The sequence below is a fragment of the Meles meles genome, chromosome 1 (assembly GCF_922984935.1).
Source record: "Meles meles chromosome 1, mMelMel3.1 paternal haplotype, whole genome shotgun sequence".
NCBI lineage: Eukaryota > Metazoa > Chordata > Mammalia > Carnivora > Mustelidae > Meles > Meles meles.
Window position 1 is genome coordinate 209,780,927 of NC_060066.1, and position 26,018 is coordinate 209,806,944.

Sequence of the window (26,018 nt, forward strand, 5' to 3'; positions counted from 1 at the left end):
TCAGGTCGTGATCCCAGGGTCCTGGGATTGAGCCCCGCATCGGGCTCTCTGCTCAGCAGGGAGTCTGCTTCCTCCTCTCTCTCTCTGCCTGCCTCTCTGCCTATTTGTGACCTCTGTCTGTCAAATAAATAAATAAAATCTTAAAAAAAAAAAAAAAAAGCTTGTGTAGGTCCCTTTCAAAGGAGGAGAACAAACGCACGTGCAGAGCCTTCTGATGCACTGGTTGTACCTTTATTATGTCTACCTCGTTCACTAAGAGTTCCGTGATGCAAGGTTACCATACACAGTTAGATAATGTCCGCATTGCACATCTAAGGCTATACAGCGAAAGAACCAGAATTAGTACAAATACAAGAACTATATTTACATTCTGTATACTCAAGCTCCAAACATCAGATACTATTTACATAATAAAACATGAAAATGAAAATCTGAAATTAATAATGTACATTGTTGCTAATGTGCTCAACTCCTTACTGGGGAGAGATCAGTTTGTAAAGTCTTGGTTCAGAAAGGCCACGTGTGCTCCACGGGTTCCGTGGGAGCGCACGCGGATGGTGAGAAGAGACCCGAAATCCCGACGGGTGGCGCCTTGCACGCGAGAGGGCCGAAGGAGTCCTTGGACAAACCGATGCCAGAATGTGCAGCCTGGAAAAAGGGAACTTGAAGACATGAAGACGACATGCAACAGCCAGGGTTTGGCAAGAGACCAACCTCAGCTCGGACTTTCTGAGCACAGCTTTTAACATGACATTTGCATCAACTCTCATTCTTTCCTTTAAATGATCAGAGGCTTTCCTAAGATTTCATGGGGCTCAAATCCGAATTTCATAAATGGCCTTTTGAACAACCGCAGATCATCTCTCATTTCCATTTCCTAAGGAAGCACAACCGGTCCATCCCAGGCACCCAGTCACGGTCTGGCCGCATGCTGGGTGGGTGCTGCCGGCCACGGTGGACAGCCCCCGGGCACACAAGTCCGAGGCCTCTGGCAAGTGCATTCGGCAAACCTTCTGAGAGCAGCAGCAGAATTAGTGTCTTCTTTGTAAGGAGCAGGTTAACAATCACATTTCAGAAAGGGAACCCAAAGCAAAAATGAAGGACCCAAGTCTAACAGACCGACCAGCCCCTGACCCGTCCTGGAGGACCCGCGTGGACACAGCGTGAGGAAATGGGAGCGTACCAGAGCTGCCCCGCACTGGGTCATCTGTTCTTCCCCAAGCCAATGTGCAATTCATTACAGCTGTATAAATATACAAATACCTAAAAAAATTAAATATCCCTGTAAATCACAACAAGCAGCAGGCAACGAAGTCTTTGCTTTGAAATATGCGCCAGGAGAAGTCATTTTTAGACCCTAAAGATCTTTCACAATGATTTAACTTATTCCTTCATCTTAAAAGAGCTGAAAAACCCCACTGAAAATATGGGAGTAGTTGCGGAAGTTCAATGCAGCTGAAGGGGGCAAAAATGTAAAGCAACGGTGGTTTCTTAGCTGGGAGAAATCACTTTCCTTCCCCTCACAGTGATGGCTTGAGCGTCTAACGATATGCTTGGATTTGGGGGCCCACCCCGCCGCCAGCAACAGCCCTTCCCTGCACCCCTGGCTGTGTGCACGGCTGGCTGGCCCTGCACAGCCCGGCCTGAGAGCTGGCTGACTCCCAGGCCGGCGAGAGGTGAGGCGGCTGTGGGCGCTGGGGCGCTGGTCCGGTGTGGGCTGTGAGGTCATGTTTTGCTTCGGCAGGAGGTAGGAGGGTGGGGAAGGAGGGGAGGACATGATTACTTTTAACTAGCACTCATTTCTCCTTCCTTTGTGTAGGAGTTTTCTCTTTTTGTTTTTTGTTTTTTGCTTGTTTAAAGGAGTACTTTGGGGGTGAAAAAAAAACCACATTAAAAAAAACCCTCAAAAGGTAGTTTCTTTAACTACTAATATTAATATGTTAATATTAAATAGTAACTTTCCTGCCACCATGGCTTCGGCTAAAGCCTCGTAAGTAGTTCCTGCCATAAATGGTCTCAGCTTTGAAGTGGGGACGGATCTGCCCAGAAAGGGAACATTAAACCTGAAACCGTTCCAACTCCGATCTGGACACGGGCCGCTGAAGGAAAGGGGAACCAGTAAGGGCCGTCCTCAGGTGGTGGAAAGCACGGGCGCCAGAGACCCCTGCCGGACGTGGATGTCCTGCGTCCTCAGGGGCCCTCTCACCCGGGCTGTTACGAACAGCCCAGTGCCACCAGCTCTCATCTGTGACACCTCCAACACAAAGACTTTCCAAGCCAGTTTTGAGTTAGAAGAAAAACCAAACGTCGCTTCAGTGTATCACGTGATTTGACTCCCCCTCAGCCCTCCCCACCTCCCCCTGCCATGGACATGGGTCCCTCTGTCAGACTTCATGACAAACAGCAGCAGCACCCGTGACTTCATTTTAAAACATGACCTTCGAATTTCATCTTCATTTCCCTGAAATCAGATTTCATTCCGGTCCAGCAGCGGTCTCTAAACACCAACAGATCCTGGATTTGAGTCTACACCAGAAGGGCACAGAAGGGCCTACTGTGCCCATCAGACAACGAAGGAACCTTTAACTACATTAAAAACCTCACTCACTGCTTAGAAAACAAGTAACATCATAGTTAATGACCTATGTTTTAAGGAGAGGAAGGAAGTTAAAAAAAAAACCTGGAGTTTTTACTGATTACTTTTCAGCTAAGATCGCAGCCTGGGATTTCTATCCTTTCTCTCAAGCTTGCCATGATTCACTTTTCCTCCTCTCTGCAAGGCAACTCTACCAAAGCCAGAAGACCTGTTCTCAGAGATGAGCCCAACCAGGAGGTCAGAAGCAAGGGTCCGCCGACACGCGCCTGCCCAGCTCTATTCCACAGCGGGCACGAGCCCCTGCCCCGCACTGCCTGAAGCAGAAAATCAGCTGGTCCGCACCACCGGAAAGGCAGCAACTTCATGGCTGGAGACCCTCAGTCTCCACGAGGTGAGAGAGGGCAGGTACTTTGCTGAATGCCTGAGGGATGGCCAACAGAGGTGTGTGTAAGGGGTTAAGGATGGTACAGAACACCCCACGTCAACCGGCAAAGCAACTGAATTAACCTGCAGGCCTTCCCTTCCCCAGGCTGTTCCTATAAAACTTCCTGGCAGCTGAAAGAAAAAAGAGTATCTCATCTTCTTCCATGATGGCATCTGGAGGTTGAGGACCCTGTTCTGTCAGAGAAGGGACTATCAGCAGCGAGCTTCCTCTTTCTTCCTCTGGTGGTATCTCCACATCCCATGAAGGCAAGGTGGGGGCAGCGGCAGCCACGGGGCCGGGGCTCGGGTGTGCCTCTGCTCTGCCCCGGGTGTCCCTTTGCTTTTTCTTTTTTTTTCAGTGGTCGGAGGGGATTTGTTTTAATCTCTCGATCCAGGAGGCAAAGCCTGCCGCGTCTGCTTATTTCTGATTATGGGAGGAGACGCATTACTGAAAGCATTTTCCTTTTGACAAGGATCACTGGAGACGACCCCTGGATTCGGAGGGAGACTTCCAAGTCTGTACTTGAAAGTTACATTTCTTTGATCAAAAGGAGCTACAACAATCACAAGGTCACTACTCAGCTTTACCAGAATGATAATGACAACAATGACCATTGAACTCATTAGCGGAAAGTCACCCCGCCTTGTGGGACATTTGTGTATCACACCGCACCGCTTCCACACTGTACCGCCATCGCTAATGCCAAGAGGAAAAATGAGAAACTCTGAGAGAAAAGTGGTTCACAGGAGCGCCTGCTGGGAGGAACTACCCGCATCTCACTGTCTGCCTCCCTCCACGATGCAACGTCAGATCCCACAGTCCTCTCAGATCCACGGGTGATATCCGGCTCTTCCCTTCCTACAAGGTCAGCAGTAGCCGCCATTCCAGGCCCGCTAAGAAGTCCTGCTTTCTCTCTTCCACTAAAAGAAAACTGCATAACCACATTCGAAATAAGCTCCGCTTTCAGAGACACACCTGTGCAGTTTCTAAACTCACGACAACCTCTTCCCTGAAGGGAAAATGCAGGGATTCACAATGGCAAAAAGAGATGGAAAGGGAAAAGGTAAGTTTTTTCCTTTTAGGTTCTAAAAAAAGCTCGATGTTTCCTCCTGTCGTCTCTAAGCCACCCCCCCACCCAAAATTAAAGTGATATCACAAATATGAAAAGGAAAAGAAGTATTATGTTGTCTTAAAAAACAGACAAAGATATCCAAAGACAGCAGTACAGACATCACAGGTGGTCATAATGGGGACCTATTATACAAAAGGAAGCCAAAAGACACAAAAAAATAATCTGGAGATTCACTGGATCCCCTCTGGGTTGTTTTTGTTTTTTTGTTTGTTTTTCTCCCTTTTGTTAGGCCACATGCTACTACCAAGATTCTCAGCACAAGAAGAAAGAGAAGGGTACGGAGCAATGGAGACGGGGGCCCGGAGAGCTAGAAAGAGTGTTGACAGGAGGGAAAGCGGTTATTCCACAGGCTTACACACGAGAGGGGCCATCAAGAATCACAGAGAGAAGTGAGAGGCAACACTTTCTTTATCTCTCACAGGCGAGTGAGGGTGCTCAGCACAGTCACTTAGTCTTTCGGTTCGCTGGGGCATCTGCGGGAGAGTTTTGACCTACAGGGGAACAGGGGACAGAGGAACAACTGATGAGAAAGCTCGATCCAGACGTCTCTCCCCTCAGCACTCCTCTCCTTGGGCTTCCTCCCCTCCAGCACTCAAGGCCCAGGTCTCTAGGCTCCTGAGTAAGTAGGCTAAGCTGTGGGGGCCCCTGGGACACAAGCCCCTGACAGGATCAGAGGCTTGGATCACAGGCCGGACTACTGGGAGACCATGAAGGTTCTTACCACCTTCCCCTGACTCAGTCAGAAAATTAAATAAAATCTTGGGAAAAAAAAAAGCAGGACGTTAGCTGGGCGCACATGTGACCAGCTTCCCTTAGTCATTCAGAACAGCAGGCGATAGCTTATGGCGAGCGCAGGTCTCGTCCCCACATTACAACCACACTTACGCGGCTATCCTTCCTCTATCCTCAACCTACGTTTTGGGGACAAGACTTCCTTCTTGATTTACACTGACCAAAAGCCAAGGAGAAGGAGGAAACACGAGGACGACTTCGTACCGTATAGTGCCAGCAAGGAGTGGGTTAAAGGCATACAACCAGTCGTTCATGTCTTTGTCATTGAGAGCCTGTAAGAGGACCCCACGATGCTTTGTGCACACGGCAAAGATGTTGGGTGTCTGAAAGAGACGCAGGGCGACGGCAGAGTTACGACGGCTGCTGACAGCGGGGACCACCCTGCCAGCCTCCCAGGGCACAAAGCACCTCACACTGAAGGTTCAGGGAGACCAGACACACAGGAGAGAGGCCACACCACACCGCAGAGAGTTTAGAACTCGGAAGGGAGGGGTGCCGTGGCAACTAGCGGCCGACAGAGCCGGACTGACCTTCACCATGGCCTGCTGGTCCTCGCTGTACTCCACCTGAGCCGTGGACAGGTTAATGACGCCACGCTCGACGGGGTCTTTGTCGCTGTTGTAGATGAAGACATAAGGCCGACGGACCACGACAAAATGCTTAGCCCAGCTGCTGTAAAGTGGCTCCTTGAAGTGCAGGTACCCTTTCTTAGAGACCACGGAGCTAAAAAGGACAATATGACAGTGGCTGGTTGTTCACAAAAAGAAAGTGAACATGGCCTGAGGAACACGAAAACAGGTCTCACCGAGGCCCAGTGCCCAGGATGAACAAAACAGGCCAAAGATCTGTTTGGCCTCGAATCTTCTCTGCTAAAGTGACACAGCAAAAGAACACAAAGTGCCGCCCCCCCAGCACACTGTGGTGCGGTGACGTGCCTGATGGGACGCCGCGGGGCAGGAAGCAGCCCCGCTCCCTAGCCCAGACGGCTCCGGCATTAGACAGCAACGTGCGCCTCGGGTACAAGAGCGGAGAGAAAAGTGCTGTGATCCGTCCTTTATGCCCGACATCCCTGGTCAGTACAGTACTCACCCTGGTCTGATTTCCTCAATATCTGGAACAAGATTGAGAAATTCATTTTTTCCTGCTCGGGCCAAATAGGGTGTTTCCACAGTTGGGACAATCTGAAACTGTTCAAATTCTGTGCAGGGACTAGAGGCCCGAGAATTGGCTTCTGGGGTCCTTTAAAAGAGAAAGGTCAGGGGCAAGAGGAGCGTCAGTGAGGTGCATGCGTAACAAGTCCACCCCGCTCACTGGGAGGAACAAGCCGCCCTCACCAGCAGGGGCCTCGAAAACATCGGCTGCAGGGAGCTCGGCGGAGAAGACCAGCGGTATCAGAATGTTAACTCCAGCTGTAACTGGGGTCCTCCTTCAGAAGTTACAAAAGTCACCGAGTCATGCCGTCCCTCTTCCTGCTCTGGAGCCCTCCGAACGGAAGTGTCAGGGGCACCGACTCCATTCCCTTACGTGTTTCTATTTTGTTCCCAGGCCACAACTAGGGCAGTGGTTCTCAACATGTCATCCCTAACCAGCTGCCAACACCTTCACCTGGAGGCTCGTCAGAAACCCAGATTCTCGGGCTCCAACCCAGGCCTGCAGAATTAGAAACGGTGGGTGTTTACCCGTCTCTACAAGCCTCCCAGGGGACGCTGGTGTGCCGTGACAGTGAAGCGCCCCTGCCCTAGGGGGCCTGGCGGAGAAAGCGAACAAGTTGGGAAGAAGCTGGCTTCCCGGAACGACCACCGACTGAGGGCAGCCTGGGACCGTGACGTGAGCAGGAGCGCCAGCGCTCTGCACTGTGAGTTATCACTGAGCAGCTTAGCCTGGTGAACTGTAGCTCACCCGTTCCAAAAATCCCATTTTTTAAAATACTTCACCATTTCTCAAGTTGGGACGCATCTTACAATTGATGACAGGCCACATTCTGGGTGGCAGTGCCTTTTTCTTTCTTAGTGGCAGCCCATGAAATAATGTTATAGTTGACGACATCCCAAATTAATTAAACCACTTGGTTGTGCTATTTTTCAGCCACACGCACTGGTGGCCCTGTGGGTACAGTATGACAGACAGTTGGGACGATACCAGGTGGGTTCTGACAGGAGAGCACGCTGATCAGACAGGCCCAGGAGTGTGACAGTGAATCACAAACAAGTGATTACAGTGATGAATTCATTGGATCTAGACTAAATTTGTCTCTATTAGTCTTACCAACATGTTTCATTGTGCCGTCAAAATATAATTTCCAAACTAGTTTTAAACTGTTTTCCCCAAGATGGGGACTTGCTCTGTTTGATAGGACTGGGGAACCACGCAGGAGTAGGAATGGTAGGCCACAACGCGTAGGCGAGGGAGTCAGAAGAGGAACCAAGGGTTTTCATGCAGGAAGCTGGCGACATGGTGGCAGAAGGAACAGGAGCATCTCCCTGGGGCTGGGATAGCCAGAAAGGGCTCCCACATACTTCCGAGTGCTGCCGAGAGGGGTGGTTCTGCCCTCAGCGGAGAACTGGAGCTAGAGGAAGGCTAGTATATCTCTGGTTCTTAGGCTAGCTTCTCTCCGTGAAGGCTGGGTAATTGAGGCTTCTTCTTTTTCGTATTATGTATGTGTTTCTTGTAATCATTACCGCCAATGCGGGGCTCGAACCCCAAGATCAAGAGCTGCACCCTCCACCAACTGAGCCAGCCAGCTGCCTCTTTTATTATTATTATTATTATTTTAAGTAAACGAGGGTACTTACTTCTGCTCCAGAGAGTTGCTTCTGGCATCTACCAGAGAAGGGCAGGTGGAGGAAGGAGTGAGGGTCGCGCTGCTGAAACTGGACACGGAGGGATCCCGTCCGATAGGAGAGATATCAGACAACTGGGGGGAGGGGGTGGCAAACAAAGACAGCAGGTGAGACTCAGCTGAAAACCCCAAATGCCTCTCTAATGAGGCGCTTTGACACCCAGTGACCTCCCGTTCATATATCTGCTGCTGCAGGTCATTCAAGAAAACGACTTAAAAATCCTTAATGGCCTGTCACGTTAGGAATCATTTACAAGCGGCCAGGCTGGTTTTTCATTCTGTGACTGTCCTGCATTAATTAAATGAGCCTACCTCTGTGAGCCGGGTATTTAAAACAACAAGCACTATTCCAAGAATATGGCAGAGGCCCTGTCCTCCCGGAGCTTACATTCTAAGTGGAGAACAAATCAACAAATAATTTGCAAAGTGTCGGGTAGTCGTACAATGCAGTAATTCTACTATTGGGTATTTGCCCAAAGAAACTGAAAACACTATTTCAAAAAAGATACATGTACACCTATGTTCACTGCAGCATCACGTGCACTAGCTAAGACAGGAAAGCGACTCAAGTGTCCACTGGCAGATGAACGGATAAAGAAGACGTGGTCTATACACACAGTGGAATGTCATTCAGCCACAAAGATCACGAGATCTTATCACTTGCAACGAGACAGATGGACCTAGAGGGTGCGACGCCACGTGAAACATGACAGAGAAAGACAAAGACCACATGATTTTACTTATATGTGGAACCTAAAAAACAAACAAACAAACAAACAAACAAAAACAAGCAAAAAAGCAGGCTTTTAAGTACAGAAATGAACTGAGGGGAGATGGTGAGGGGATGGGGAAACAGATGAAGGGGATGAAGAGGTACAGGCTTGCGGTTACAGAGTAAGTCGGTCATGCAGATGACAAGGACAGCGTCGGGAATACAGGCACTAATTCTGTAATAACACGGTGCAGTGACAGATGGGGACGACACTTGTCGCGTGGCGAGCGCTGGGTAAGGGACATAGTCCATCACTATGTTGCGCGCCTGGAGCCGGCTCAACACCGTGTGTCAGCTGCGCTAGAGGAAAACGCGGCGTCAGGTGGCGGTAAGAGCTACGGCACAAAATGCAGCAGGGAGAGAGGTCAGGCGGCTTCAGGGAGCTGCTGCCTTTGTAGAGGGTAGCTAAGGAGTGGCTGTTCGAGAGAAAAATGAACACAATAAGGGCGCCAATCATGGGAACATCTGGAAGGAGACTACCCGGAGGAAAGGAACGGTGGCGAGGGCGCAAAGGCCTCCCCAGCAGGAAGGAAGAGGGAGCAGAAAAGGTCGCAAGGCCCAGCACTGAGTGAGCGCTGCAGAGGCGCTTTCAGCGCTCGCCTCTTTGCTGAAGGCAACAAACATTTAATGCCACCAAGAACCTCAGGACTTCTGGTGTCCTGTCACACAGTGACATACCAGTCCCTACAAGGTCTTGTATCCCATCTGATAACACTCTGAGAGACAAATCTGATAATACTGCAGGGCCTTTATCTGCGGAAGTCAGTGCTCCAACTCGGAGAGATTAAATAAAACACAAGAGCAGGTACGTCCTTCATCCTCAGACCCGACGCTACAGGCACGTGAGGCCATGTCAAAGCAGGGAACCCGGGACAGGGAACCTGAGCGGCTCACCTTGCAGTCACTGATGCTGCCGTGCACCTGGCTGAACTCCCGGTTGAAAGTGTGGGTGAGAAGTTGCAGGCACTAGGGGAGAGAGAGGAAGGTGTGAGTTTCAACGGTTCCATGAAACCTTCGACGCAGGCAGGAAGAGGAAACAACGGGCTAACACCCACAGGGGAGCTCAGGTGCGGCCCCGAAAGGTCTAGAATGAAGTAAGAATGTAATTTAGCAGCGGCAGCCTGGCGGATGCCTAATGCAGAGAAATGAAGAGGGTCAAAAGCCGTTGTCAGGACGACAAGAGCTGCGTGCACCACAGTCTGCAGGTGCTTCAGGACACAGCAGTGCCCTGCCGACTCCTCCTGGTCCTGAAGGCCATGGAGACTTCTGGATGGACATTCTTCTTCTAAACTGACTAGAAGACCGTCCAGTTACTGAAACAACATGGCACAAAAGCCCCCTCACCCCTCTAGCCCGCTGTGGCCCAGCTGCCCAGACACCATACGCCTGGGACTCATCCTCGGCGACCCCTCTGCCCTCTCCCCCCCATCTGGGCAACAAGGAGCGCCAGCTCTACCGCCCGGTGTCTCTTCCGTGACGACTCTTCCTCTCCAGCCCGCAGCCTCCTGCCTCAGCCGAGACCCACGCCATCTCTCATCCGGAGAGAGCTTTGCGCCATCAACAGCTCTTTGTGCCTCGAGTCTCTGTCACCCCAAACCCACCCTGTTCCTTGCTGCCACAGCGTCTTCCCAAAACACGAACACTTGTTCAAGATATTTCGGTATCACCCCCCGGACACTCTGCACTCTAGTCCCGTCCCCAGACCCTGCGAGATCTGGTCCTGCCCCTCCCCGTGTTCCCCAGTGACTCCCTAGCGCTGAGCTGTAGCTGTAGCCTACGTGGTCTCTCCGGGGCAGGCTTCTGAGCTTAGCTCAGCAGCACCGGCCGGTGGAGGCCTCTCCTCTGGCTCCTCCGGACTCAGACACAGACCTTTATCACAGGCTTGTCACCAAGTCACCTGTGAGTGCAGCAAGGGTGGAAATGGAGTCTTACTTATTTCTATCTTCACAGCGAGTACAGGCCTTGAAACAGAGGCCCTCAAAGAAACATGAAAATGAAAACCAGCCCCCGGGGTCTCGGCGAGAAGAAGGGCCTCACACCTTGGTAGCCAGCTCCTTCTCTCGGTCCACCAGGCTTTCGATGTCTGCCGAGTCGTAGCCGCTGCTCTCGCTGGGGGTGATGGCGCTTTCAAAGGTGGTGGTGGAGATCTGAGAGGAGATGCTGGTGGAGGTGCTGAGGGTCCCGCTGCTGAGGCTGGGGGACAACGAGTCGCTCAGGGATCTGGGGATGTTGTCACCAAGTCTCTCACGTAGCAGTAGGAAGTGGCGAGTTTTCTCCACCTGAGAAGATCAGCACAGCTGCCTCAGCGGACATAAACCTCGTTAAGATTTTTTTGTTTTTTAAAGATTTCTTATTTATTTATTTGACAGAGCGAGAGAAGAAATACAAGCAGGGGGAGGGGGAGAGGGAGAAAAAGGCTTCCCGCCAAGCAGGGGAGCCCGACGCGGGGATCCATCCCAGGACCCGACCCAAGATTTTTTCTTTTAAGATTCATTTACTTATTTATTGGAGAGAGAGAGAGAGAGAGATGGAGGGAGGGAGAGAGAGTACTTGTGTGAGTGGAGTGGCAAGGGGCAGAGGGAGACTGAAAGGGACAAAGAATCTTCAGCAGACTCCCCACTAAGCAAGGAGCCTGATACGGGGCTCGAACTCACGATCCCAAGATCATGACCTGAGCCGAAACCAAGAATCAGGCGCTTAACCGCTGAGCTACCCAGGCACCCCAAAGCTCATTAAGATCTTGATAAGATCCATCATGACTGAAAGCCAAAAAGCCAAGATCACACAGAGAAGGTGAGTGTGTGATTGGTATTTTGGGACTCGTGCTCAAGAGTTCACCTGAGCATCTCCTGCCCTTGGGTACCTCGTGAAGGAGCTCCAGCTTCTCTAACTCCCACTGGTGCTCAAGAATGAGGCTGTCCCCACGGGGCCGCCAGCCTGCTAAGTTCTCTTCTCCTCGCACATATGCCACTGATGTATCCAAGATTTTTCTTCTTCTCCTCTGCATGCCTGAGCCAAGAGAAAACATTTTTTTTTTTTCAGAGAAAACTGATTCCATTTTTAGCTCAAAATAACTCATATACATGGCAAATCATGACACTTACTCAAGATACATGGGATTTTATTTACTAATAAATGTTCATCCCTTTTCCCCTAAAGGAATTCTTTGAACTTCTTTTAAAACTGAGTTACATTCTTTGATAACTATGAAGACTGGAATGCAACTTGAAAAGATGCCCAAGCTATCGTGTTAAGTGAAAATATAGAAAGACTGAATAGTCTGTACCTTATGGTTCCAGATATATAAAAATACACCCTTATGAATAAAGTAGGAAAGGACCACCTCTCCATCTCCCCCTCCCCCCCGCCACACCCCACATTCAGAAGCTCGGTTAGGACTCCAGATGACAGCTTCAGCACCATCATTTCCCATCAATTTTTTTAAAATGTTAGACTGTTTATACATATCAAAGATATAAATTTACGTTAATTAAGAAACTTTCTTAAGAAGGTATCTGGACACTATAATTAGCTGCTATTGGGACTAGGACTCATACTCAAGTTCTGTTTTTAATCTAAATCTTACTTGTGGGACATGACCTTCTTCCGTTAAGTGTTCTCTAAAATGATTCAAACTCACCTTAATCAAATGCTCTTTAAGAACCCTGACTTTTGTCCATGTTCCAGTTTATAAACATAGAAATGCAAAAAGGCCACCAAGCTAGAGGAATAGCAGTAGTTCAAAGAGACATCAGAAAGGACACAGTACAGATTCAATTTAATAATCTGTCTTCCTAGAGCACAGGAAGTTCGAATTCTAGCTCCACAGCACCTATAAAGCTACCCTGCCGAGGTATCTTTGGCACTAACGTGGAAAGGGAAATGGTTATGAAGTTTGCCAACCCAAATTCATTCTAATATACTCAAAATTTTTTACAATATATTGCAACCTCATGACATTTCGTTTAATATAGTTTTTATAACTGTTTAGGAGATCTCAAACCAAACAGTGTTGTAACTCAGAAAAAGGTAACTCTCATCACCACCAAAAAAAAAAAAAAAAGGCTTATGAAATATACCTGCTTTCTAAAAAATTTTCTATTTATCCTTCGTGAGTAGGATAGACTTTTGACATAATATACTCCAAACACAGGCAAAGATAACTATCAGCTCCCCAATCCATAAGGGCTTACCTGGACTGCCCGTGTCCGCCATTTTGCATAAACTGAGTTCATAAATCCCAGTGACTCGATTGCTATTCGAATGAAAACAAACAACTGGTTAACTTCTTTCAGCACAAAAGCAGGAAAATCTCAATTCCTTCTACTTAAAACACTGCTGTCGGGACTGCAGCCCACCCTCAAATACAATTACAGACTTTTCTTATTTCTTTTCTTATTCTAAACTTAAGAAGTATATTTTTCCTAGAAGGAGTTTGTTTTCAACCCAATCTCTTGAATTGCTTCAGCAGGAGGAATGAACTGAATGATAAACCCGAAAGTGTGTAACACAAATACACAAATGGAAAATCTGCCTTACCACAAGAGAAGAGACGAGGGGGAAAGTCGGACTAGGACGAAGTGGTGAGCATCGAATTCGGGGGCGTGTGACTAGGAAGGTACTGAACCTTACTGTTTAGGCTGGGGAGTGAGGCACAGGTAATCCCTGTGTAGGCCTGACGTATTTTGATGTGCCTTAAATGGGAATAAGTCTTTAACAGAAGAAAATCTCAGTGGTAATCGGTCAGAATTAACGACATCTGAAAGAACATTCAGTCCCTGCAAAACTGTTCTGCGAGGGTCCCAGTGTAATACGGCTTCGTCCCTTCACACACTCACGCTTCCATCAGCATTTCAGTCGAGGCCAACACCTGGGAGTTACCGCACTCCCGCTATCAGGCTGGAAGCCGACCCTGAAACAGCAAGCCAGGGACCCCGAGGGCTCTGCTGAGTCTGCTGTGGGCTGGAACCAGCTGGAAGCTACACTTGTCTCAGACACTTACGAGTCTGGTGACTTCGAGTAGCCGCTGCCGAAGAGGCTGCGCAGAGAGCGGGGCGGTGAGATCTTGGCGTCCCGGGAGTAGAAGACCATGCACACGTCCTTGGTGATGACCGCCGGCTGGATGCAGTGATCCAGCTGAAAGCACAAAGGAGTGGGCTCCACTTAAATGCAGCCAGGGCACCCGTGGCAGGACTCTGTGCCCCGCAGAGTCGGAGAGCTGGTCCCGGAGGTGGGGGCTGGGAGATGTCAGCTCTACCAACTACGTCAACGGCAGCTCAGCAGATCGTGTGTGCAGGAGGAGGTCACAGTCCTTGCAGCTGCTTTATTTCCCCCAAATTAAAAAAAAAACCTTTCTTCTGAAATAATGGCAAATAGTTTTTATTTATTATGTGCCAAGCACTGTTCTAATGCTTTTGTGTATGACCTTTCTACCCCTTTGTGAGGTAAATGCCGTCATTATTACTCCCTTTTGAGAGATGGGGGAACTGAGGCGCAGACAGAGTCCCTGTCATGCTGGCAGTAAGTGGCAGCACAGGGATCTGAACAGACAGGCTGGTTCCAGGGTCTACGCTGTTAATCACTACTAGGCTCTGCCCAAAGCCATAAAAACAAGAGGCGAAGTTTTCTTAAAATCATACCTTCTGTGAAGAAGGTGATTAGGTTACTAAGACTGAAGTTATAATAGAAGCCATCTGACCTTCTTTAAGTTTATGTATTATTTTTTTTTTAGTAATCTCCACACCCAACATGGGGCTCGAACTCATGACCCCAAGATCAAGAGTCACAGGCTCTTCTGACTAAGCCAGCCAAGCACGCCATCGTAGACTTTGTGATTACACAGAAACGAGGAACAGAAGCCAATATAGTCAGAACAGTAGGAAACTGTTGACAAACACTCGGGTGAATCTTTCCTCCTCACTTCTTGTGGTAATCTGCCCACTGTTCAGGCCCAGCCATTCGTGGTGATTTGGGTTCACAATCTCCTCACCTCTAGGTACGCTGACAAGGTCATGTAGATCTTTTCCCCATAGGGCGTCACTCGGTTCAGAAGGAGAGAGTTATGGAGGGAGCTGTCCCACACGGCCTCGAAACGGTAGAAGGTCCTGAGGTCAGAAAGGCAAGAGGCAGTCATCCAGAAGAAGCCAAGTCACCTCGGTCCAGGTAATCAGTCAGTGACTGATCCTACACCAACCGCATCCTACACCAACAAACACTTGCCGCGTATTGAAATCTAATGACACAGCGGAGCCTTCATCCCCTAGAAGGAAAAGGCAGGCCCCTAGTCTCTCACCCCACCCACCATCTAGGAGCACTTAGCTATGCTTTTCTTTTCTGGACAAGCCTGCTTCTCTGCCTATAAATATAAAACCAGATCAATCAAAGAGATTAAGATGAAAAGGACAAGTGTCTGTGGACAGAAACTGAAGGAAAAAAGCTTAAGTAAGGGACGCCTGGGTGGCTCAGTGGATTAAGCCGCTGCCTTCAGCTCAGGTCATGATCTCAGGGTCCTGGGATCGAGCCCCGCATCGGGCTCTCTGCTCCGCAGGGAGCCTGCTTCCTCCTCTCTCTCTGCCTGCCTCTCTGCCTACTTGTGATCTCTCTCTCTGTCAAATAAATAAATAAAATCTTAAAAAAAAAAAAAAAAGCCTAAGTAAGTGCCTCAGTCAGTCAACAAAGAGAGCAAGAAGCAAATCCTAAGGAGCCTGGAAGCCTATATCTTCACATCCCAGTCCAGTTCCGCCGAGACCTCGAAATGTCAGAAACACCTGCGAGGCCTGACAGAGGAAACAGGCAGAATAATTTAAGTACAGAAAATCTGATTTCAAATAAAAGAATAAGAGGCTACTCTTAGCTGAGGTTTCAGTAAGAGAATGATTTTAATACCAAAACTGGTTATTATTTGTTACCTTTCAAAAAAATCTACATGAAAACCAATCTTACACTTCAACAACAACCTGAAGCTTGACTTTATAAGCACCAGAAACTGTTCTTTTTTTAAAAGATTTTATTTATTTATTTGACAGATAGAGATCACAAGTAGGCAGAGAGGCAGAGAGAGAGAGAGGGGGGAAGCAGGCTCCCTCCCCGCTGAGCATAGAGCCCCATGCGGGGCTCAATCCCAGGACCCTGAGATCACGACCTGAGCCAAAGGCAGAGGCTTAACCTACTGAGCCACCCAGGTGCCCCATGAGAAACTGTTTTTAAGTTGTTCTAATATCTACCTTTTCTCCTACTGGTAAAGCCCCACAAACCTGACCGGGCAGCGTTTCTGCCGGTTCTGCCACCCCCTCCAAAGCACTGCACTGAGTTACAGCCCAGCTCCCAGCTCCGCCCGCAGCCCCCCCACCCCGGCAGGCCCCACGACAAGGGTTTGCTCGGCTCAGAGCACATTCAATCCCCACTGGCTTGCACCTGGTTCAGCGAGAAAGAGTTTCCTCCCACTTTGCTTCCTTCTACATTCCTCCTAGCTCCCTCCCAAATGGTAACCTTGCTATTGCTGTGTTTTCTAGATTTCCTACGACAAATAACTTCCCTAAATGAGATGAAGAGAGACGGGAAAAGACTTCCTTCAATGCTGAACCAGGACTTTTTTTCTACCCCAAAAGAAGAAAATAAACAGATGAGACAAGCAGCTCTGACAGCAGAAAGAGAAATGTTTAAAAATAAACAACCTATTTCTCACACACTCAGCTGCCCAAATAGTCTCTACTACCTCACAGGCCAAGACCAAGAAAACAGCGAGTGATTATGCAAAACTACAGAGCAGCAAAGCCTCACACTCCTGACAGAGAACAAAGAGAAGAACAGAAGACCCAGGCTGAGATTCCTCATGGAATCTCTAACACTCTCATTTGTAATCCAGCAGAGGAGAAGCCGAAGGTGCACAAGGATAAAACAGGCAGCTTTAGTAAATGGGACGAGAAAGAGGGGCTCTATCAGGCCCTGGCAAAGCGGTGTGTGAAACGGCGCGCAGCAGGGACAGCCAGGGCACAGAGGGTACACGATATGGGGCAGCTCTATCCTAGGTCTGCACGGGGCAACACTACTAAATGAGAACGGCGGTCCAAGCAACAGAAGACATAAAGCATTCTGATAAACTAGAATCTTTATGTGCAAAAAGCAAACAGAAAATACCTAGGAATATCCTTATCAAGAAAGAGCCTGCAAAAACATAGAAAAGGCTTTTGTTAGTGTAGTAGCAGAACAAAAAAGGAAAGGAAAAAAGAGCAAAGCAAAAGGGAAAAAAATACATAAAAAAGACAAATTTGCTGTGAAGCAAAGTAAATCCGAGTGGACAATGAACCGAGAACTCCGTGGGCACAATCTGACAGACAGCTTACAATGACACGGGGCCCTCTCCTGAGACATTCAGTTAAGGAAAACCCTGGGCACAGAAAGGGTGGTGGACGCCACCTTCATTAACACCCGTCTGCAGGTGACGCAGTACTGGAAACGGTAGGAAGCTGCTGTGGCGTGAAAGGAAACCACTCGGTTAGGTGACCCAGAAGCAGGACTGGGAAGAGAAGCGGCAGTGGCCCCTGTGGCCTGCACAGCACTAGCTGGGCCACGGGAGAGCGCTCACAGGCGAATGTGCTCCACACACCCAAACTGGAGTTCTTTAAGTTCGACTTTAAACAGTAAACCTTAGGCAAATAGAACAAAAGCTCTCTTAACCAAATTCCACTTGGCAACTTCCCAAATTCACTTATGCTCTCCGTATTCTTCAACTATAAAGACAGATGTCCGTTAGCACTGAGCATCCGAGACAGTGCGATCTCCCACGCCAGACGCTTTGCTTCCAAGACCTGAGTGTTGTGCTTACCAAGTACCAATATAATTGGTTTTGAACCTGTTTATACAGTTTTAATTAATAAAATCATCTAATTTAATCAAATATTAGGCAAATCCATGAAACATAAGGGCAAAAGGAATTTTTGTTTACTGCAAAACAAAACTAAGTTGAACTTCTTTTTTTTGGGAAAGATTTTATTTATTAGAGGGGCACCTGGGTGGCTCAGTTGGTTAAGTGGCTGCCTTCAGCTCAGGTCATGATCCCAGGGTCCTGGGATCGAGCCCCACATCAGGATCCCTGCTCAGTGGAGAGCCTGCATCTCCCTCTCCCTCTGCCTGCCATTCTGCCTACTTGTGGTCTCTATCTCTCTGTCAAATAAATAAATAAACAGAAACTAAAAAAAAAAAAAAAAAAAAAAAAAGATTCTATGTGTTTATTTGGCAGACAGAGAAAGACCACAAGCAGAGAGAGCAGCAGGCAGAAGGAGAGGGAGGAGCAGGCTCCCCGGTAAGCAGAGAGTCTGAGACAGGACTCGATCCCAGAACCCTGGGATCATGACCTAAGCTGAAGGCAGCCGCTTAACCAACTGAGCCACCCAGGTGTCCCTAAGTTGAATTATTTTATTTTTTGAGAGTGTGTGAGACAGTGTGAGTGAGCAGGGGGAGGGCCAGAGAGAGAGAATCCCAAGCAGGCTCCACGGTCAGCACGGAGTCAGATGCAGGGATTGAACTCATGACCCTGAGCTTGTGACCTGATACAGAATCAAGAGTCAGACGCCCAACCCACTGAGCCATCTAGGCGCTTTCCAAGTTGAATGTTTGTTTGTTTGTTTAAAGATTTTATTTATTGGGGTGCCTGGGTGGCTCAGTGGGTTAAAGCCTCTGCCTTCGGCTCAGGTCATGATCCCAGAGTCCTGGGATCGAGCCCCGCATGGGCTATCTTCTCAGCAGGGAGCCTGCTTCCCCCTCTCTCTCTGCCTGCCTCTCTGCCTGCCTCTCTGCCTACTTGTAATCTCTGTCAAATAAATAAATAAAATATTTTTTTAAAAAAGGTTTTATTTATTTGACAGACAGAGATCACAAGTAGTCAGAGAGGCAGGAAGGGTGGGGGGGGGAGCAGGCTCCCCGCGGAGCAGAGAGCCCGATGTGGGGCTTGATCCCAGGGACCCTGAGATCATGACCTGAGCCAAAGGCAGAGGCTTAACCCGCTGAGCCACCCAGGCACAACCCCAAGGTTGAATGTTTGTAAAAGACATGATAATATGGAGTTAAAAAACAGCTGTTAAGTTTGGACGTGATCAATGTAAAAAAAAGGGGGGGGCAAAAAATAAAATTTCAATGATCAATGATGAAAAGTTTAAAGGATTTTGCATTCAGATTCTTCATAGGTTTCTAGTTTTTGTTTTGTAAGGGCCTGTTTAGCCAGAGTGAGCCATTTTGTTGTTTATGCAGTAAACTCAGATTGACTCTTCCCCCCCAAGAGGAACTTACTTAGAAACAAGTCTGGGAAACCAGTAAAATATGACTGACAAGCCCCTGATAACAGAGCCTATATACCAGGACGTGTCAGGTCAGGGGGAGGTAACAGAGACCAGAATACAAGGATGAGTCAAGCCAGGTGAGACATCCAATCAGGAAAGCACCTCCCTAACCACCCAAGAATGTGGGCCCTGCCTTTTGGGCACCAATTCTGACCAGAGTGATAGGCTAGTTCAAATAGCTACTATAGGGTGAAGTGTAATTCAGTTGACCACCTGTGTGCGGCCAACCACATGGCCTTTGTTCTATAAAAGTTAGTCTGTGAGGCTGGGAGGGGTAGCCTCTTTGCAAGAGAGCGGCCCTGCTGGTCAGTTTGATTCTCGATGCTTGGTGCAAAATAAAGATTTGCTTGACCTTTGCTTTGTATCAGTCTCGCTCCTTTGACCATTTAAACAGTTCCACCAAATTAAAAATCAGATGATGAATTATGGGCTTGGTTTTGCAAGAAAGACAATCAGAAGTCCAATAAATGAGCCTACAATTTAAGGAAAGGCCTTGGCCCTGCAGTAAGAGGTTGACAAATTAATGTACGTTTATACAGCTTAAATTTAAAATGTTTAAAGTGTGTATCTTTTTGTTAAATATACTTGACTTTGGTCAACTTCTTTTTTTTTTAAAAGATTTTATTTATCTATTTGACAGAGCTCACAAGTAGGCAGAGAGGCAGGTAGAGAGAGATAGGAGGAAGCTCCCCGCTGAGCAGGGAATCTGATGCGGAGCTCAACCCCAGAACTCTGGGATCAGGACCTGAGCTGAAAGCAGAGGCTTTAACCCACTGAGCCACCCAGGCGTCCCTGGCCAACTTCTTTGATGAACTCTATACTTCTGTGAAAGAAGCTGCTTCTAACAAAAGCCAAATTAACCTACAGCATCTGACCTGTGGCTGGTATGAATCAACGAACTTCTGAAGTTTCCTCTAATGTAGGCAACCAGCATTTCAACCAAACATCACTGTTCTGTGTATTTTGCTAAATATTCTAGGGAAATTTCAGATCTATTTCTTACAGTTGCAGAGAAAGCACGGTGCATACCGGCTGAGTATCTGCTATCTATGTAGCTGGAGAGAATACCATGTGCGGTCACTGCTGACCTCAGAGAAATGGACTGCTCACCATTCTGCTCAGGGCTAGGCCAGGCAGGGCCAGAGGGTGCTTCCTTATCTCTGCATCCCTCCCACTCAGGGACACCCTCATATTCCCTCTCTCTCTCTCTCTCTCTCTCTGCACTTTGAGCTCCTCCTGCAGGCAGAAAACACACACTTTTTTTCCTCTTTTCTATGCAAAACATATGGAAAGAAATTAATCCTGGCCCAAACTTTTATACCTGTTTCTGCTTTTTGTCTCCTTTTTCCTCTCCCTCTTTCCAACACAGATGTGAGGACATTTTTCAGGAACAGACAGAGGTTTAAGAAGTCTTCCTGTAATGCAAAGGCCAGCCCTGCTTCCCAGCCCTTGCCACATGAAGGAATGGGGTCTGTGCACAGTGACATCACTCCTTTCCTGGGGAGGGAGGGGGGCCCAGTAGATTTATCTCCAGTCTGACATGGGAAAGCAGACTGGCTATGTACTTTATGCACTGCCTGTCCTCATTTGATTATAAAATGGAATTTTAAGGGAAACTAATTTAAAATTTAAAATAAAATTCATCATTTATAGCAGACAACCTTGTTCAGAGAGTTTATATATATTAGTTTGTCACCTTTATGAGTAAATGAACATGAAAAGCACACAGACTCCTGGAGCCCCTGCGGGCGGCAGCCAAGGCTAGACACGAGAGGGTCCGCTATGCCAGGAGCACATGTTTCCATGACACTCAGGACCAACAGACCTTCCTCCACAGCAACCCCTTCACAGGAAAGCAGTCTCAGCAACAATTAATCTGTACTTTAAACCCCTGGGTAGCAGGCTGCACTTTCTTTTGCTGCTCTTGTCTCTCAGACTGTTACATCTACACAAACTCCACCACACAGGACAGAACTTTCATTCAATCCTGTAACTGATCCACATGCCCCGACCTCTATTTGCTTTTGGAGAGCAGCGTGGCAGGGAGGAAAGGGATGTCTGACGTGAGAAAGGAATTTGTTTCTGCACCTGAACAGGAGTCCCCGGTGAACAAGGAATCCCAATGGCGGAGCCATCAGCCCCCACAGGGGGGCCCCTTCGGGCTGTGCAGAGCCCCTACCTGCTGGAGTTGTGGGAGGACTTCAGGTACTTGGCAGAGACAATATTTAGAGAGAGGATGGCATCCACCGCAGCTTCATCCACCTCAGCCTTATTCCTGATCCGGCCTACGAGGAAGAATAAAGAAACTAGGACAGGGGTACACTTGCAAACACAACAGAAATTCATTTAGCCAAAGAAAGACTTTTAAACCCAGGTAACTTCAGGTGCTGGGAGGGACACGCGGCTCACCACCGAGTGGTCTCCCACAATTTCCCGTGTTGCATTCTACTTACTTCCCACATTTAGTCCATTGTGAAACCTGACTGATTCTCTATTCAAAAAATTTCTCAGATTCACCTCAACTTTTATTTCCACCACCCCCTGCTCACGAAGGTCATCCCCTTCCTGTCTGGAGCACTGCGGTGGCCATTTCACTGGGCTCCTGGCTGCTCACCTCTCCCCCTCTCCAATCTACCCTACGCCCACTTTCAACTTCTTAAGCCACTGCCTTCGTTATACCACTTTTCCTGTTTAAAATCCTACAACCGTCTTCAAATTAAGACTAGATGAACCCTAGGGGGTACAGGGCCTCGAGGTCAAGAGCATAGTCTGTGGAGCTGGACTGCCCGGGGTCAAAACTCAGCTTCAGTACTCTCTGACTGTGAGGCTCAGGTGTATTGCTCAACCTCTCTGAGCCTCATCTTTGAGGCGGGGTTAACAATTCTGCCCTCACAAGATTGTTACAACCATGTTATATGTTTGTTACATTATATTAAATAAACTAGCATTTTTAAAGCATTCAGAAATGTACCTGTTAGAGTAAATTAAGTGTTCATTAAAAAAAAAACAACAACAGGGCTTGAAAACCACTGCCCTAGAGGTTTTTTTTTTTTTTTTAATATTTTATTTATTTGACAGAAAGAAATCACAACTAGGCAGGCAGAGAGACAGGAGGAAGCAGGCTCCCCGCAGAGCAGAGAGCCCGATATGGGGCTCGATCCCAGGACCCTGGGATCATCACCTGAGCTGAAGGCAGAGGCTTTAACCCACTGAGCCACCCAGGCGTCCCTGCCCTAGAGGTTCTTAATCTGGTCCACAGACAACTCGAAGAGTCTATGTATAGAATTCAGGAGGTCTATGTGCTTAAATGGGAAAAAGAAGTACAACTTTATTTTCATAAACCTCTGACTGAAATTTGGCATTTCCTTCAAATCTGAAAGGAGGGGATAATTCACAGGAAAAGCAGTAGTACCTGTGACTCTGTCCACAGCAGAAATCACAGAAGTTTTCATATAATACTAAGATAAAATATCCTGACATTCATCACACTCTAAATGATAAAAATCAGACCCACTGCTTCTTTAATGCACTTACTGCATTAATATAAAGGACAGTTTATGTTATAAATCTGTTTAGTATTTGGGCAATTTCAGTACCATTAGTTCCCTTTGTAACCCTATGTACAGCTGACCCTTGAACATGGGTGTGAACTACAAGGGTCCACTTATATACACAGATTTATTTCCTTAAGTACAGTCAGCACTGTGAATGTATTCTCTCTTACTTCTTTTTTTAGAGAGAGCTCACATGCACAAGCTGAGGGGAGCAGAGGGAGAGGGAGAGAGAATCTTAAGCAGGCTCCAAGCCCAGCACAGAGCCCGACGTGGGGCTCCATCTCACTACCCTGAGATCACGACCTGAGCCCAAATCAAGAGTCAGACACTTAACCGACTGAGCCAGCCACCCAGGTGCCCTCTTATACTTTTCCTAGTAACATTTTCCTTTATCTAGCTTACTTAATGAATACAGTATATAGGGCGCCAGGGTAGCTCAGTGGGTTAAGCATCTGCCTTAGGCTCAGGTCATGATCCCAGGGTCCTGGGGTCAACCCCAAGTTGGGCTCCCTGCCTGGTGGGGAGCCTGCTTCTCCCTCTCCCACTGCTTATTTTCCCTCTCTCTGCCAAATAAATTAAATCTTAAAAAAAAAAAAAGAAAGAATACAGTATATAATACACATAACATACAAAGTATATGTTAATTGACTAAGTTATTGGAAAGGTTCTGGTCAACAGTGGGCTGTTAGCAGTTACGTTCCGGGAGTCAAAAGTTACAAGTGAATATTCGACTGTGTTTCTAAACCTCATGTTGTTCAAAGGTCAGCTGTACTTTATTTTTTACATTTAAAAACACAATTCTGAGACTTTGTACTGCCAAAGGGGTTCATGGCAATAAAGATTCAGAACCCTGCCTTGGGACTCTAAAGCTTGTAAGGTTTAGTCAATTTTTTCTTTTCATCACGCGACCCTGGCCGTGGGTTTCTAGCCATCTGCACGCTGCAGCCGTTCCTGACCCTCTTACTCAAGACGCTTTGTGTGTGTGTAAAACAAAACAGATGAAAACGCTCTCATTTCTCCTGCATCTACTCAGACCCACCTGGATCCTTTTTGTTGTTAATTCTCAACACAGATCTTTCTCCCTTGCCCTCATTCTGGGACTGACTCATCAAAGTGCTTTATCTATTCATGATTTTTTGAAAGTATATATATTTGTTCAGTACGCTCTACACTCGGGGTGGGGCCTGCACTCGCGATGCTGAGACGGAGGGTCGCACACTCCACCAACTGAGCCAGCCAGGCTCCCCAAACTGTTTTAAACATACATATGTTGTCTCCCCAACGAAACTCCCAACGAGCAGAAACTTCTGCCCTCTCTGAGCCACTAACACAGAGCCATTCCCACAATAGCTGAGTAAAACAATGTTTGGTTGAATGCCTTATCCCTAACCATGGGGACTGAGAAACAAGAGTAGCTTCAAACTCAAGGCCACATGTCCTCCACTCTCTGTGTTCTCCAGTACTCTTTCTCCACGTTCCCCGTGTTCCTCGAAAAAGCCTGGCTCCAACCTCAGCCGATGGCATGTACTCACCTACCACCAGCTCACGGACATCCTTCCAATGGAGTTCACTCCCCTTCTCGTGGATGATGGTCACTGTGATCCTTCGCTGGATGCCCTATAGGTAACAGAGCCAGGCTGCAATGTAGCTGGGACCGTCTATGATTTCATCGTGTTCTTTTCCGGATTGTATGGTATAGGGGTGGGCAAGAGGAGAGGTCTGGAGACAGGGGAGGAACGCTGCCCCACTGTTACTCTAAACAAAGGGATATAGGTCAGGGGCTGAGGAGAACCAGGTTCGGACATGGCTTTAAGAACAGATGACCTGATCATATGACCCAGAATATGAGACGCTCAACTCCTATGCCCACCTGGGTCATAGCCTTTTTTTTTTTTAGATTTTATTTTTAAGTAATCTCTATACGCAACGTGGGGTTTGGATTCACAAGCCTGAGATCCAGAATCATAAGCTCCAGAGACTGAGCCAGCCAGGCGTCCCAGTCAAGAACTGTCGAGCACTCACTGAATCTACTTTTGATTTACCAAAGGAGGACCCACACTGCATGGCCGGATTTTTAGTCCGTTGCAACGTCCATCTTCTATCTCCATTAAGAACTTTTTTAAAGTTGGGTTTTTTTTTTAAGATTTTATTTATTTATTTGACAGAGAGAGAGTGTGCACACAAGCAAAAGGAACAGGAGAGGGAGAAGCAGGGAGACTGGTGCGGGGCTCAATCCCAGGACCCTGGAATCATGACCCGAGCTGAAGACAGAGGCTTAACTAACTGAGCCACCTGCGCCCCTCCATCTCCCTCTCCCACTCCTCCTGCTTGTGTTCCCTCTCGCTGTGTCTCTGTCAAATAAATAAATAAAATCTTTAAAAACAAAGCAAAACAAAACTTTTAATTGTGAAAGCAGTTTCCAAATATGAAAACTGTATACAAGAAAATAAAATTATATTTAAAAAAATGACATGGGAGCTGCACGAATTACAGTAATTGAATAAAACAAAATATTTTTCAAAATAGGTCTTCTAAAGTATATTTATATATTTATTTATTTATTAAAGATTTTATTTATTTATTTGACAGAGAGAGACAGATCACAGGTAGACAGGGAGGCAGACAGAGAGAGGAGGAAGCAGGCTCTCTGAGGAGCAGAGAGCCAGATGTGGGGCTCGATCTCAGGACCCTGGGATCATGACCTGAGCCGAAGGCAGAGGCTTTAACCCACTGAGCCACCCAGGTGCCCCATATTTATATATTTAAATAAGGGTATAATATAAGCCCAGGTCTGAGGAAGAAACATTAAAAAACAAACATACAAAAAAAGGAAAGAGAAAAAAAAGAAGCAGCAAGAGGACAAGGTCTCTCCAATCCCCATATCCACTAAAACGGAGAGGACAAGCAGAGAAACAGAAAGAGCTCTGGGTCCATCCTCCCTCAGGGTGTCTCTGGCTCCCTCGTTAGTACCTGATGAAGCAGAAACGTCCCCTGGCAGGGCAAGCCCGCTGTGTGGTCGACCACAGCTGGGATGTACCTGTAAAACAGAAACGCACAAGAAAGCAGTTAGATGGGATGCCGGTGCTGAGGGCCACCTCACCTGCAAGTCCCCCCCTGTCGCTACAGCCCCTGTGGTCTCTGTCTCTCCTGTCTTCCTCACCATCTGGGCACTTCATCACACAGTCGTTTTGCATTTAAGAAACCCTGTCGCTTATCCACGCCACAGCACCCTCACAAGACCGAAGAGCTCCCAGCCCAGCAACATCCTTCGGCTCCATCCCGCCCGCTTGCCTAACAGTCCATAAATAAATGTACAACTGCAACAGGAAGTGTCAGGAGGGAAGAAAGGGATCGTTTCGGATTTTAGGCAGTTTTTAAGAATCAGAAAGCTATGAACTCAGTAGACACTCTTACCATAAGTATGTCTCCCTCATAATGCAAGTTATAATCACATTATAGATCTGTCTACGGAAAGCACAATTTCTTAAAGCAACGTCACTACTGACAGTTAAATACAGTACTGATACAGCCATACTCTCTCACAGAGCAGGAACTCAAGAAATGTTCCACGGAGA

General features: G+C 47.6%; 1 protein-coding gene across 10 annotated transcripts in view; it reads right to left on the bottom strand.

Annotated features, from left to right (window-relative positions):
• Positions 1-209: 209 nt before the first annotated feature.
• Positions 210-26,018, bottom strand: part of KIF1B (kinesin family member 1B) — a 140,946-nt gene continuing 115,137 nt past the window's right edge. For all 10 annotated transcript variants that reach the window (XM_045998415.1, XM_045998394.1, XM_045998409.1 and 7 more), the window contains 14 exons: positions 25,414-25,480; positions 23,976-24,060; positions 21,069-21,174; positions 14,545-14,659; positions 13,558-13,691; positions 12,749-12,810; positions 11,419-11,564; positions 10,595-10,834; positions 9,450-9,521; positions 7,737-7,858; positions 6,034-6,183; positions 5,475-5,667; positions 5,149-5,267; positions 210-4,643 (listed from right to left, as the gene is read on the bottom strand). In XM_045998415.1, coding sequence (XP_045854371.1) covers positions 4,601-4,643; positions 5,149-5,267; positions 5,475-5,667; positions 6,034-6,183; positions 7,737-7,858; positions 9,450-9,521; positions 10,595-10,834; positions 11,419-11,564; positions 12,749-12,810; positions 13,558-13,691; positions 14,545-14,659; positions 21,069-21,174; positions 23,976-24,060; positions 25,414-25,480 — 1,654 coding nt within the window. In that variant the 3' untranslated portion in view covers positions 210-4,600. The remainder of the gene's footprint in view (positions 4,644-5,148; positions 5,268-5,474; positions 5,668-6,033; positions 6,184-7,736; positions 7,859-9,449; positions 9,522-10,594; positions 10,835-11,418; positions 11,565-12,748; positions 12,811-13,557; positions 13,692-14,544; positions 14,660-21,068; positions 21,175-23,975; positions 24,061-25,413; positions 25,481-26,018) is intronic.